At 45.8% G+C, this 14877-nt stretch overlaps 1 protein-coding gene across 1 annotated transcript in view; it reads left to right on the forward strand.

Moving 5' to 3' along the window:
* The window catches only part of LOC127927550 (FH1/FH2 domain-containing protein 3-like), a 204199-nt gene extending 189919 nt beyond the window's left edge, over nucleotides 1-14280 (forward strand). The window contains 1 exon segment of the mRNA XM_052514086.1: nucleotides 14114-14280. Coding sequence (XP_052370046.1) covers nucleotides 14114-14265 — 152 coding nt within the window. The 3' untranslated portion in view covers nucleotides 14266-14280.
* Nucleotides 14281-14877: the final 597 nt, after the last annotated feature.

The following is a 14877-nucleotide window of genomic DNA, read 5'->3' on the forward strand; positions in this document are numbered from 1 at the left end:
TATTCAAGGGGCTGCTGCAGACTAGTTTATTCAAGGGGCTGCTGCAGACTAGTTTATTCAAGGGGCTGCTGCAGACTAGGGGCTGCTGCAGAGAGGGGGCTGCTGCAGAGTTTATTCAAGGGGCTGCTGCAGACTAGTTTATTCAAGGGGGCTGCTGCAGACTAGTTTATTCAAGGGGGCTGCTGCAGACTAGTTTATTCAAGGGGGCTGCTGCAGACTAGTTTATTCAAGGGGGCTGCTGCAGACTAGTTTATTCAAGGGGGCTGCTGCAGACTAGTTTATTCAAGGGGCTGCTGCAGACTAGTTTATTCAAGGGGGCTGCTGCAGACTAGTTTATTCAAGGGGGCTGCTGCAGACTAGTTTATTCAAGGGGGCTGCTGCAGACTAGTTTATTCAAGGGGGCTGCTGCAAGACTAGTTTATTCAAGGGGGCTGCTGCAGACTAGTTTATTCAAGGGGGCTGCTGCAGACTAGTTTATTCAAGGGGGCTGCTGCAGACTAGTTTATTCAAGGGGGCTGCTGCAGACTAGTTTATTGAATGTCTTCCATACAGTACGTAGACACATTTTGGCCGCTGACCATAGTATCTGAACTAATCATACTTGGAGAAAGATGTTTCACACTTTATTTTGATATCAAGTTGATTTTACCGCCCCTCATGTCAGATAGTCTCTCACTTTTGTGTTTTTGTGATTCATGTGCTAAATGAAGAGGAAAACAACTTGACCAGGTAAACAGGCAGTCGGGCAACTGCACGGCATATTAGCAGTGGGTTGCTGTACTCTCCATGCTGCCTAGCAGTCGACTGTTTCCTGGGTAGGATATCAGCATATGGTGGTCGATCCAGAGCCAATCACACCACTTTTCTCAGAAGAGCTGTAAGAATTTACCACAGCTCATCTTTCAGTTCATTTTACAAGGATAGTGCATTTCATGCCATTTCTATTCTCCAATGAGTTCAAATTTGGAATGGGCCAAGTACTGTACATCAGTTAGGCCCACTCCAGCAGCTCAAATGTCTTAGCCTTACTCATTTACTTTCCATTACCAGACAACTTTCCAATGCAGGACTTACTTCAATAGAGAGAGAATGCTTATCATAGTCCCATTACTGCAGTAATAATACAATGATTCCCTTTGCCTGTGTGTTGAACCGCAGTAACGTTGAGGTGTGTGCTAGAGCCTGGCTGTCTGTTCAGACAGCACCCTCTGCCTGTTGTACAGCACCTCTCAGTAAGACCCTGAGACGGCCAGACCTGGCCCAACAGAGCTCTGGAACAGTTTCCACAGTTTCCATCCTTCACTTCCTGCTGTTAGTTCATTTTGTTTGTTTGCTTGTTTGTGTGTCTTTTGGGGATATATAGACTGATTGAATTTGTGCCTGTATAGACCTAACCGTAAATTACCATAAAATACTGGCAGGGCGTCTGAGAATGGGGAGCATGCACTCCCCCTAGCTCCCTGTTGATTTATACTGTAGGTGTTGGCAGCTAGCTAGATTTGTGCTAACTATGTGTTAGCTCTGTGCTAGCTTTGTGTTAGGTCTGTGCTAGTTTTGTGTTAGCTCTGTGCTAGCTTTGTGTTGGGTCTGTGCTCTGCTTTTCGTAGCTCTGTGCAAGCTTTCCGTTAGCTCTGTGCTAGCTCTGAACTGGCTGAGGCAACATGGCTATAATGGCTTCAGTGATCAGTAGGAGGGCTGCTGATTGACTAAATCTAATGAAGAGGTCCCAGTGAATTTATGGCACTGGAGCAGAACATTTAAAGGGGGATTTAATTGGTCCAAGTAATAAAGCTGTCTCATTACAAGGGAGAGATTCTAAATTCAAACCCAATCGGAGAAGGAGACGAGGGAGAGAAAGAGGGATAGCAAATCTGTCCTCTCTCAAATGTCGACTAACTTACTGGGCCCAGTAGGGAAAAACCTCACACATCATCTCGAGTAAAAAAGAGCCCAAGTGGAAGGCAGTCTTGGTATTTCTCTCAGCCAGCCTTCACTCCCAGATAGTCTAGTATAAGAAACCCTCAGCTCTGTAACTGTAATAAAAACCCTGGCTTAAGCACTTCTGGCAAAGCCTGCGTTCTCCGGTATGGGCCGGGACAATGCAGAGCCGTGAGTGCAGTGTGCAATGCAGGGCTAATGAAGAGCAGAATCAGATAAGAGACTGTTACAAGTTGTATTGTAATGGATAACGATTTGGCCAGAAACCCAAAAAGCCCTTCTAAAATAAATGTTGCTTGCTGACAGACAGTTTGAAAGTTTGGCTGACCCAGTTTTTAGGGAAATGTGAAATGTAAATGAATCCAAGCAGCCAAAGAGGGGTTGACTGGAGGGTGGGAGGGGGAAGAAGGATTTTGTGGGAGGATTGGTTGAGGGGGGAAGACGGATTTTGTGGGAGGATTGGTTGACTGGAGGGTGGGAGGGGGAAGAAGGATTTTGTGGGAGGATTGGTTGAGGGGGGATGGGGGCTCTGCGCCGTAAGAGTGGACTTTTCAAGTCAGGCCCCTCACGTTTATTGTCGTCACCTTAACCCTGGAATGGATCTTACCTCTTCTCTGGTGGTAGAGAGGCACTTCCTGGACATTCCTGGGGCTTTGGAGTGTAATTGCTGCGGTTAAAGGAGTGGGAGAAGTCTGAAAACTAGGCTTCCTCCAGACCTCAGTGGCTAGACTCCCCCTGCCTCTTTCTCTCTCTCTCTCTCTCTCTCTCTCTCTCTCTCTCTCTCTCTCTCTCTCTCTCTCTCTCTCTCTCTCTCTCTCTCTTTCTCTCAAGGCCAGAGCTGTGGTTCACAGGGACCAACCCAACGTTCTCTCTTTCTCTCTCTCCTTGTCTCTCTCTCTCTCTCTCTCTCGTCACAGGGACCAGCCCAACTCTCTCTCTTTTCTCTCTCTCCGTGTGTCTCTCTCTCTCGTCACAGGGACCAACCCAACTCTCTCTCTTTCTCTCTCTCCTTGTCTCTCTCTCTCTCGTCACAGGGACCAACCCAAGTGTCTCTCTCTCTCTCTGTCTCCTTTCTTATACCCTTATCATACTATTGTGCCGACCCAAACCGTACTGGATGGCTTATTCACTATTGTGCCGACCCAAACCGTACTGGATGGCTTATTCACTATTGTGCCGACCCAAACCGTACTGGATGGCTTATTCACTATTGTGCCGATCCAAACCTTATTGGATGGCTTATTCACTATTGTGCCGATCCAAACCTTACTGGATGGCTTATTCACTATTGTGCCTGGATGGCTTATTCACTATTGTCCAAACCGTACTGGATGGCTTATTCACTATTGTGCCGACCCAAACCGTACTGGATGGCTTATTCACTATTGTGCCGATCCAAACCGTACTGGATGGCTTATTCACTATTGTGCCGACCCAAACCGTACTGGATGGCTTATTCACTATTGTGCCGACCCAAACCGTACTGGATGGCTTATTCACTATTGTGCCGACCCAAACCGTACTGGATGGCTTATTCACTATTGTGCCGACCCAAACCGTACTGGATGGCTTATTCACTATTGTGCCGACCCAAACCGTACTGGATGGCTTATTCACTATTGTGCCGACCCAAACCGTACTGGATGGCTTATTCACTATTGTGCCGACCCAAACCGTACTGGATGGCTTATTCACGTATCACCAAACCTTACTGGATGGCTTATTCACTATTGTGCCGATCCAAACCGTACTGGATGGCTTATTCACTATTGTGCCGATCCAAACCTTACTGGATGGCTTATTCACTATTGTGCCGATCCAAACCGTACTGGATGGCTTATTCACTATTGTGCCGATCCAAACCGTACTGGATGGCTTATTCACTATTGTGCCGATCCAAACCGTACTGGATGGCTTATTCACTATTGTGCCGATCCAAACCGTACTGGATGGCTTATTCACTATTGTGCCGACCCAAACCGTACTGGATGGCTTATTCACTATTGTGCCGACCCAAACCGTACTGGATGGCTTATTCACTATTGTGCCGACCCAAACCGTACTGGATGGATTATTTTATTTCCTTTCTAGCACGGTTCCAGCAACAAGGGTTAAAGTGTAACCAGGCTAGTGCAGTATAGCTCGACTTGGCTCGCCTTAGTAGTCTCCTTCCCCCCCTCTGGCTCTGTTATTCTCCTACAGGTAAATGCACCTCAAGCACCGGCAGTCACAGCCTCTGAGAGAGACTAAGTTGATTGAAAGATCTATAGTGAGAGACTGAAGACCAGATGCCAGGGCTCATTGAACACTTCCAAAAAAACATCTGTTCCATTCCGGGTACACATAATGTAAACATTTTTTACTCTCTCTCTCTCTTTTCCCAACGCCTTCCATCCATTTAAATTCTAATCACAGCTCTTTGAAGGCATGCTGTTGTCTGCCAGTCTCTCATTACTTGATAATCCACATGCAGGGAGGGCAGGCCGGGGGACCGAACTGAACTGAGCAATGTTATTGTTGTCCTTTGTGTGAGGCGCTGCAGAACTATAGACCTGCTCTTGATTACTAGCGATGAAGGCCCACATTTTTGGCATGACATCAGTGTCTGAGGCAGGCAGGCAGAAGGAAGGGAAGGAGCCTTGGTCTGTACAGGCTCAGGCCTCACATGCTCTTCTAATTACTCTCTCCTGGAGTTATTGATGGGTGTCTGCTTCAGTATTACAGAACAAAGACCAGACTCTGGATCAGAGGTTCACCTCTACAGCTCCACTCTGCTCCTCATGTCTGGACCAGGAGGTTCACCTCTATAGCTCCACTCTGCTCCTCATGTCTAGATCAGGAGGTTCACCTCTATAGCTCCACTCTGCTCCTCATGTCTAGATCAGGAGGTTCACCTCTACAGCTCCACTCTGCTCCTCATGTCTGGACCAGGAGGTTCACCTCTATAGCTCCACTCTGCTCCTCATGTCTGGACCAGGAGGTTCACCTCTATAGCTCCACTCTGCTCCTCATGTCTGGACCAGGAGGTTCACCTCTATAGCTCCACTCTGCTCCTCATGTCTGGACCAGGAGGTTCACCTCTATAGCTCCACTCTGCTCCTCATGTCTGGACCAGGAGGTTCACCTCTATAGCTCCACTCTGCTCCTCATGTCTGGACCAGGAGGTTCACCTCTATAGCTCCACTCTGCTCCTCATGTCTGGACCAGGAGGTTCCTCATGTCTGGACCAGGAGGTTCACCTCTATAGCTCCACTCTGCTCCTCATGTCTGGACCAGGAGGTCTCACCAGGAGGTTCACCTCTATAGCTCCACTCTGCTCCTCATGTCTGGACCAGGAGGTTCACCTCTATAGCTCCACTCTGCTCCTCATGTCTGGACCAGGAGGTTCACTCTGCTCCTCATGTCTGGACCAGGAGGTTCACCTCTATAGCTCCACTCTGCTCCTCATGTCTGGACCAGGAGGTTCACCTCTATAGCTCCACTCTGCTCCTCATGTCTGGACCAGGAGGTTCACCTCTATAGCTCCACTCTGCTCCTCATGCCGGTAACGATCACACAGTACACGTTACAGTACGCAGGGCCAGTGTTGTTGAACGCTCAGCAGGACATAACGTTATGGAACGTTCAGATAGAAATACATTATATAGAACATGTCTTTCTAACATGTAGAATACGTTATCAGGTCCGCTCTATTCTTGACATATCTATCTGCAATGTTCCACATTTGCTTTTTAAGTTGCATGGGAGTTGACCTGGAATGGGAAGTGGGCCATTATGAAATGATTATGATCACAACAACAATAGTCACCACAGCTGCAATATGCAAGCAACTTTTTTTGTGGTATCCAAATAGTTTTTTCCAGGCCTGTTTCATGGGTAATTGATTCACAATGATGTGGAAATAATGTTCAGTTGCTGGGACTTCTCAGGTGATTGCTGATTTGATGTTTCCTAAAACCATTTCCCAGCAGTCTCTTAATGTAGCTGCTACACCTCGGATAGTCCTTTACATTATGTTTTCTCCATAAATCTTTCAGCTTTTCTACTGATTGTTGCTACTCTGAAACATCAATAAGGTGTGTACTGTCATTAAAGACAACATTAATGTTCTGTATCCACAGGCCTAAAGAGCCTCATTAGAGACCAGTCACTTCTAAACTAGCTGTCATTAATGGACATTCCTGTGAATGTACTGGTAGTTCAGTCGATGGGTACTGTGTTCTGGTCTGCACAGGTGTGCTGCACAGATAAGACATTTAGAATAACATTGTGGGTCAAAGGTCAGCAACCAACTTAAAATACCCATGTGGCCTAAGAGGTACCAAGCTAAGGTCATGACCATTATCAATCATTTGAAGTCAATGTGTGGTTAACTTTGTAGGCTTTAGAGCTCTTATGTTTGCTTTGCAGTGGGACCCATTACGTTCATTGGAGGGATCGGTGGTTAGAACTGGAAGACGGATGGAACCAGTTTCCTCGTTGAGAACACAACCATGCAACATATGTAACCTGACACCAAATTCTTGGTATGGAGAGAGAGAAATCAAAGTTTGACATGTTTCGCATCGTTGGGCGGCTCGTTCATTCTCACTTTATAATCCACTTCTCACAAGCCGCACAGATCCCTTGTGACAACACATACTGTAGGAATTCGTTACAAAGTCACGCTGGTTGAACAGCTGTATATTAACTCATTACTCTCGTCACTCCTCTGTCAGCACCACTGTCATAGCAGAGAGGGTGAATCGCAGGAGAGGGCGGGCAGGGCCTCGCTTCAGTCTCCTCTAACCCGAGAGGGTTAATCACGTTTTAGTAAGCACACTCTGATGTGGTCTGCTTTGATACGGCAGGCACTCTGTGTGTCTGTCTGTGTGTCTGTGTGTGTGTGTGTGTCTGTCTGTCTGTCTGTCTGTCTGTCTGTCTGTCTGTCTGTGTCTGTCTGTCTGTCTGTCTGTCCGTCTGTCCGTCCGTCCGTCGTCCGTCTGTCTGTCTGTCTGTCTGTACATTTGCTCACTCCTCTGGCTTTGACACACTTCTGAAAATACAACCCTCTTCACACACACACACACACACACACACACACACACACACACACACACACACACACACACACACACACACACACACACACACACACACACACACACACACACACACACACACACACACACACACACACACTTCTATTGTTCCAGTGGAGAGAGAGGTGGAGTGTGTGGAATGTTCTATCCTGACATGTTGTGAGTAAATAGGCCTGATTGGTTAGCAGCAGCAACAGTGGATGGACAGACAGACTGACAGACAGACAGACTGACAGACAGACAGACTGTGTGTGAAATGGAACCCTATTCCCTACATACCACACTACTAGGGCCCAAAGGGCTCTAGTCAAGAGTAGTGCACTATGCAGGGCATAGGGTGCCATTTGGGACATAGCCAAAGAGACAGTACAGCTGCACCTGGGAATCTTGGACCCAAACGGAGCAGGCAGCACATTCATCATGTGTCCGACCCCCACACATGGGATGGGATAGACAGACTGGGAAACATACAACGGTAGCCACCTGGGTCTGGTCTGCAGACCTCTCCTTGTAGTTCCACTGAAACAGTTTCCGTTTTGACTCCTCACAATGACAAACTGGCACACAGCACTGTGCTCTGAGGCAGACCTGGGTTCAAATAGTCTTTCTTTTTTCTCTTTCTGATACTCTGCTCCAGTGACATGGAGTATGGAAAAGTACTTGCGGATGAATATGAAAATCTGAGTATTCCAAAATGATTTTACATTGATCAGAAATAAATGTCCCGAAACACACATGCATGACAAGTATTCTTCCTCATTTGAACTTTCTCTTTCGTGGCTTTCCAGACTGTTCTCCTCTGTCATCAACCAGACTCACACAGACTGACAAACAGACACAACTAGTTGTCCTGCCTTAGATGCATGATGTATGTTTATACTGGGTGTTTTCACCCCCTGTTTATCTTCTATCTCAACATACAGTTACAGAGAGAGCAACTGGTGCTCTGCCCGGTAGAGTGGTGTAAAGTGGTGCTGGTCCCGGTGGTGTGGAGTGGTGTAAAGTGGTGCTGGTCCCGGTGTTCTGTAGTGGTGTAAGGTGGTGCTGGTCCCGGTGGTGTGGAGTGGTGTAAAGTGGTGCTGGTCCCAGTGTTCTGTAGTGGTGTAAGGTGGTGCTGGTCCCGGTGGTGTGGAGTGGTGTAAATTGGTGCTGGTCCCCTTGTTCTGTAGTGGTGTAAAGTGGTGCTGCTCCCGGTGTTCTGTAGTGGTGTAAATTGGTGCTGGTCCCCTTGTTCTGTAGTGGTGTAAAGTGGTGCTGGTCCCAGTGGTGTGGAGTGATGTAAAGTGGTGCTGGTCCCGGTGGTCTGTAGTGGTGTAAATTGGTGCTGGTCCCCTTGTTCTGTAGTGGTGTAAAGTGGTGCTGCTCCCGGTGTTCTGTAGTGATGTAAAGTGGTGCTGGTCCCGGTGGTCTGTAGTGGTGTAAAGTGATGCTGGTCCCGGTGGTCTGTAGTGGTGTAAAGTGGTGCTGGTCCCGGTGGTCTTTAGTGGTGTAAAGTGGTGCTGGTCCCAGTGGTGTGGAGTGATGTAAAGTGATGCTGGTCCCGGTGTTCTGTAGTGATGTAAAGTGGTGCTGGTCCCGGTGGTCTGTAGTGGTGTAAAGTGGTGCTGGTCCCGGTGGTCTGTAGTGGTGTAAAGTGGTGCTGGTCCCAGTGGTGTGTAGTGGTGTAAAGTGGTGCTGGTCCCGGTGGTCTGTAGTGGTGTAAAGTGGTGCTGGTCCCGGTGGTCTTTAGTGGTGTAAAGTGGTGCTGGTCCCGGTGTTCTGTAGTGGTGTAAAGTGGTGCTGGTCCCGGTGGTATTTAGTGGTGTAAAGTGGTGCTGGCCCCGGTGGTGGGTAGTGGTGTAAAGTGGTGCTGGCCCCAGTGGTGTGGAGTGATGTAAAGTGGTGCTGGTCCCGGTGGTCTGTAGTGGTGTAAAGTGGTGCTGGTCCCGGTGGTGGGTAGTGGTGTAAAGTGGTGGTCCCGAGTGATCTTTAGTACTCATCTTTAGACTCATTTCTATGTGAATTTGTCAGGGTCGCCCCAAAAAGTTACACACTGCAGCTTGAACTTAACTCAAATATTAACTCACAGAGCATTTCACTCTTAGCCTATAACAAACCAACCCCCTAAAAAAGGAAGCTTTTTGTGCTTTGCTCCATCTGATCCTATCCACGGCTATTTGTTACCCTCTTTTCTCATCCTCCCCCCTTTTCTGTTTCCCTCCTCAACGTACGGAAGCCCAGGGTGCATTTTTAGTGCCCTCCCATAGAGGTCCCTCAGCTCCTGTTATGATCCTTATTTATGTATCCTGTTACAAATGGAAGTCGTGTCAGGGTCCGGTGAGCAAGGCTGCTCAAATATTTCCCTTTCAGTTGTGACTGTCTGACAAATTGAGGGATGACTGGACTGGACAGACACTTCTTCTTCACTGAATGTTGTGTTTTGTTTGAGGCCCTTGTCTGTCTGAAAACTCTGGACCTGCTTGGTTGATTTACTGCAAAGAGGGGGTAGAGTAATGTCTCTGTCCCTGACCACTCTCTCACACCAGCTGTGTGTGTGTGTGTGTGTGTGTGTGTGTGTGTGTGTGTGTGTGTGTGTGTGTGTGTGTGTGTGTGTGTGTGTGTGTGTGTGTGTGTGTGTGTGTGTGTGTGTGTGTGTGTGTGTGTGTGTGTGTGTGTGTGTGTGTGTGTGTGTGTGTGTGTGTGTGTGTAAGAGTCAACTCTCAACAATAACAACAGGGCATCATTATTATAAGGTGATATTTGATGATGGTGATGATGATGGTGTACTACAATCTGGTACAACACGGTCAGTATGTGGTGGAAGCCATCTCCACAGGTTGTCTTATCAAAGCATGGCTGGAATGTGTCTTATCTAAGCATGGCTGGAATGTATCTTATCTAAGCATGGCTAGAATGTGTCTTATCTAAATGGCTGGAATGTGTCTTATCTAAGCATGGCTAGAATGTAACTTATCCAAGCATGGCTAGAATGTGTCTTATCTAATGTGTCTTATCATGGCTGGAATGTATCTTATCCAAGCATGGCTAGAATGGTCTTATCTACATGGCTGGAATGTGTCTTATCTAAATGGCTGGCTAGAATGTGTCTTATCTAAGCATGGCTGGAATGAATGTGTCTTATCTAAATGGCTGGAATGTGTCTTATCTAAGCATGGCTAGAATGTGTCTTATCTAAATGGCTGGAATGTGTCTTATCTAAGCATGGCTAGAATGTAACTTATCCAAGCATGGCTAGAATGTGTCTTATCTAAGCATGGCTAGAATGTATCTTATCCAAGCATGGCTAGAATGTGTCTTATCTAAATGGCTGGAATGTGTCTTATCTAAGCATGGCTAGAATCTATCTTATCTAAGCATGGCTAGAATGTAACTTATCCAAGCATGGCTAGAATGTGTCTTATCTAAGCATGGCTGGAATGTATCTTATCCAAGCATGGCTAGAATGTGTCTTATCTAAATGGCTGGAATGTGTCTTATCTAAGCATGGCTAGAATGTATCTTATCTAAGCATGGCTAGAATGTATCTTATCCAAGCATGGCTAGAATGTATCTTATCCAAGCATGGCTAGAATGTATCTTATCCAAGCATGGCTAGAATGTATCTTATGGCTAGAATGTATCTTAAGCATGGCTAGAATGTATCTTATCCAAGCATGGCTAGAATGTATCTTATCCTAGAAGCATGGCTAGAATGTATCTTATCCAAGCATGGCTAGAATGTATCTTATCCAAGCATGGCTGGAATGTATCTTATCTAAGCATGGCTAGAATGTATCTTATCTAGAATGTATCTTAAGCATGGCTGGAATGTATCTTATCCAAGCATGGCTAGAATGTATCTTATCCAAGCATGGCTAGAATGTATCTTATCCAAGCATGGCTAGAATGTATCTTATCCAAGCATGGCTAGAATGTATCTTATCCAAGCATGGCTGGAATGTATCTTATCCAAGCATGGCTGGAATGTATCTTATCTAAGCATGGCTAGAATGTATCTTATCCAAGCATGGCTAGAATGTATCTTATCCAAGCATTGCTAGAATGTATCTTATCCAAGCATGGCTAGAATGTATCTTATCCAAGCATGGCTGGAATGTGTCTTATCCAAGCATGGCTAGAATGTATCTTATCCAAGCATGGCTAGAATGTATCTTATCCAAGCATGGCTAGAATGTATCTTATCCAAGCATGGCTAGAATGTATCTTATCCAAGCATGGCTAGAATGTATCTTATCCAAGCATGGCTAGAATGTATCTTATCCAAGCATGGCTAGAATGTATCTTATCCAGGCATGGCTAGAATGTATCTTATCCAAGCATGGCTAGAATGTATCTTATCCAAGCATGGCTAGAATGTATCTTATCTAAGCATGGCTAGAATGTATCTTATCCAAGCATGGCTGGAATGTATCTTATCCAAGCATGGCTAGAATGTATCTTATCCAAGCATGGCTAGAATGTATCTTATCCAAGCATGGCTAGAATGTATCTTATCCAAGCATGGCTAGAATGTATCTTATCCAAGCATGGCTAGAATGTATCTTATCCAAGCATGGCTAGAATGTATCTTATCCAAGCATGGCTAGAATGTATCTTATCCAGGCATGAATGCTCCAAGCAGAATGTATCTTATCTAGAATGTATCTTATCCAGCATGGCTAGAATGTATCTTATCCAAGCATGGCTAGAATGTATGTATCTTATCCAGGCATGGCTAGAATGTATCTTATCCAGGCATGGCTAGAATGTATCTTATCCAGGCATGGCTAGAATGTATCTTATCCAAGCATGGCTAGAATGTATCTTATCCAAGCATGGCTAGAATGTGTTCCATTCTTCTAATATTCAGTGGTATTATTTTGTGTCGATCAACAAGTCGTTGTTTAAGTCAACTGGGTTCTGTTAATTATAGTAACACTTAGCAACCACCTATAGATACAGAACCCTCCATCACACAGACAGTTAGACACAGCAGATGAGAACAACCCAGTCAAAGGAAGAACACACTTGTTCAGTATATCTCTCTGTTGTCATTTGGCGTTGGTTCAACTGTAGATCATGTCTGTCATTATTTGGAATATCATTATTCTGACTTCATAGCAATCTGAAATGAATGGATATCTTCCCCTTGTGTTCATATCAGATGTTGTTGAACTTTCTGCTCATACAGTGTTGGTAACTTTGCATGCATGGGGGAATGTGTCTGTCTCCTCATAGTGTATGTCTACAGTGCAGCTGGAGCTGGGTCAGAGGCACTCCAACATGAGTGACAATCTGGTTAGCATTATCTACATGTCAAGGAAAGGAAAGATCCCTTGTCTGCCACTATTGATGTTCTGTAGCTCCGTCTCTCCCTCCCTCACTTTTCATCCCTCTCTCATTTCACTCATATGACTTGGTTTGGATTTGGTATGATGGGAAGTGTGGATTTTTCTTAACGTCTGGTCCAGTGTTGTGTTTCTATGGTGATGTCCTTGCTGTCGCTCTCCTAAAGAGTTAGTTATCTCTTCCTAACTGGTCCAGTGTTGTGTTTCTATGGTGATGTCCTTGTGTCGCTCTCCTAAAGAGTTAGTTATCTCTTCCTAACTGGTCCAGTGTTGTGTTTCTATGGTGATGTCCTTGTGTCGCTCTCCTAAAGAGTTAGTTATCTCTTCCTAACTGGTCCAGTGTTGTGTTTCTATGGTGATGTCCTTGTGTCGCTCTCCTAAAGAGTTAGTTATCTCTTCCTAACTGGTCCAGTGTTGTGTTTCTATGGTGATGTCCTTGTGTCGCTCTCCTAAAGAGTTAGTTATCTCTTCCTAACTGGTCCAGTGTTGTGTTTCTATGGTGATGTCCTTGTGTCGCTCTCCTAAAGAGTTAGTTATCTCTTCCTAACTGGTCCAGTGTTGTGTTTCTATGGTGATGTCCTTGTGTCGCTCTCCTAAAGAGTTAGTTATCTCTTCCTAACTGGTCCAGTGTTGTGTTTCTATGGTGATGTCCTTGTGTCGCTCTCCTAAAGAGTTAGTTATCTCTTCCTAACTGGTCCAGTGTTGTGTTTCTATGGTGATGTCCTTGTGTCGCTCTCCTAAAGAGTTAGTTATCTCTTCCTAACTGGTCCAGTGTTGTGTTTCTATGGTGATGTCCTTGCTGTCGCTCTCCTAAAGAGTTAGTTGTCTCTTCCTAACTGGTCCAGTGTTGTGTTTCTATGGTGATGTCCTTGTGTCGCTCTCCTAAAGAGTTAGTTATCTCTTCCTAACTGGTCCAGTGTTGTGTTTCTATGGTGATGTCCTTGCTGTCGCTCTCCTAAAGAGTTAGTTATCTCTTCCTAACTGGTCCAGTGTTGTGTTTCTATGGTGATGTCCTTGCTGTCGCTCTCCTAAAGAGTTAGTTGTCTCTTCCTAATTGGTCCAGTGTTGTGTTTCCATGGTGATGTCCTTGTGTCGCTCTCCTAAAGAGTTAGTTATCTCTTCCTAACTGGTCCAGTGTTGTGTTTCTATGGTGATGTCCTTGCTGTCGCTCTCCTAAAGAGTTAGTTATCTCTTCCTAATTGGTCCAGCATACTGTTCCTCACATGAGTCACTCTCTTTAGAGGCTTATAGAATTCTAAAGAGTATAGGGAACATCAGTGAGGAGGTTTTTCCCACTCTTGGGGGTAATGTGCAGGACAGATGGATATGGGTCTGTGCAGTCAGTCTTATGGCAAACAGAAGAGAATAACATAACTGGAATGGCAGATGTGTGTCTAACCTAGATAGAGGAGAGGGGAGGGAGAGCCACAGCACTGCATGCCATGGCACAGACAGAACTAGCCCCATCTTTCATCTGTTCCCTGGTATTTTTATGACAACTCATCAGGTTCATGTGCAACGGGCCCATTCTTGTAACCAAACACAGAGCTGCAGAAACAAGCGTCTCTCTCTCTTTCTCTTCAATCCCTCTTTCCCTTTCTCTTCAATCCCTCTCCCTTTCCCTTTCTCTCTCTCTCTCTCTCTCTCTCTCTCTCTCTCTCTCTCTCTCTCTCTCTCTCTCTCTCTCTCTCTCTCTCTCTCTCTCTCTCTCTCTTGCCCACTCTCTCTCAATTCAATTCAACTCTTCCTTTCTCTGTCTCTCTCCAGCTCTGGGACAGATCATGCTGTATGTGGATGGAATGAACGGCCTCATAAGTCACAACGAAACCGTCCAATGGCTTTACACACTCGTTGGATCCAAGGTACAGTACAAAGTTACCAAAGGAAATATCACTGTACTTTTGCATTTGACCATATAGCAACTGTAAAACATGCATCCATCCTCTGATGGCCAGGTCAATCTATTTTCTCCCCCAATCCCCTCTCTCTCTGTCCCCCCCCCTCTCTCTCTCTTTCTCTGTCTCTCTCTGTCCCCTCCCTCTTCTTCTCTCTCTCTCTCTGTCTCTGTCTCTGTCTCTGTCTCTGTCTCTCTCTGTCCCCTCCCTCCTTCTCTCTCTCTTTCTCTCTGTCTCTCACTTTCTCTGTCCTCTCTTTCTCTCTCGTCCACTCTCTCTCTGTCCTTTCTATCTCTGTCTTTCTCTCTCTCTCCCTCTTTCTCCTCTGGGAGAGAGTGTCTCTGCATTTCCTGCTCTAACCAATTCTTCTCTCCTCTGATCCTTCTTCCTGGCCAAGTGTAACACACAGCATGGTTTTGATCATGTCCCGATCAGGCACTCACTTTATTACACACAGATCTTCACATCCCTTCCTTTTTTTTCTCTGTTTCTCTGTCTTTCCTTCTCTTTTCTGGCTTTACATTCTGACTGTACCATGCCTTGGCATTATTCATCCCTACAAGTACAACCCCTGTTCCCTTATTTCCTATACATCCTCTATCAGGCCATTATCTCAACCACTCAGGGCTGTCAGAG

The sequence above is a fragment of the Oncorhynchus keta genome, unplaced genomic scaffold (assembly GCF_023373465.1).
Source record: "Oncorhynchus keta strain PuntledgeMale-10-30-2019 unplaced genomic scaffold, Oket_V2 Un_scaffold_1526_pilon_pilon, whole genome shotgun sequence".
Lineage (NCBI taxonomy): Eukaryota > Metazoa > Chordata > Actinopteri > Salmoniformes > Salmonidae > Oncorhynchus > Oncorhynchus keta.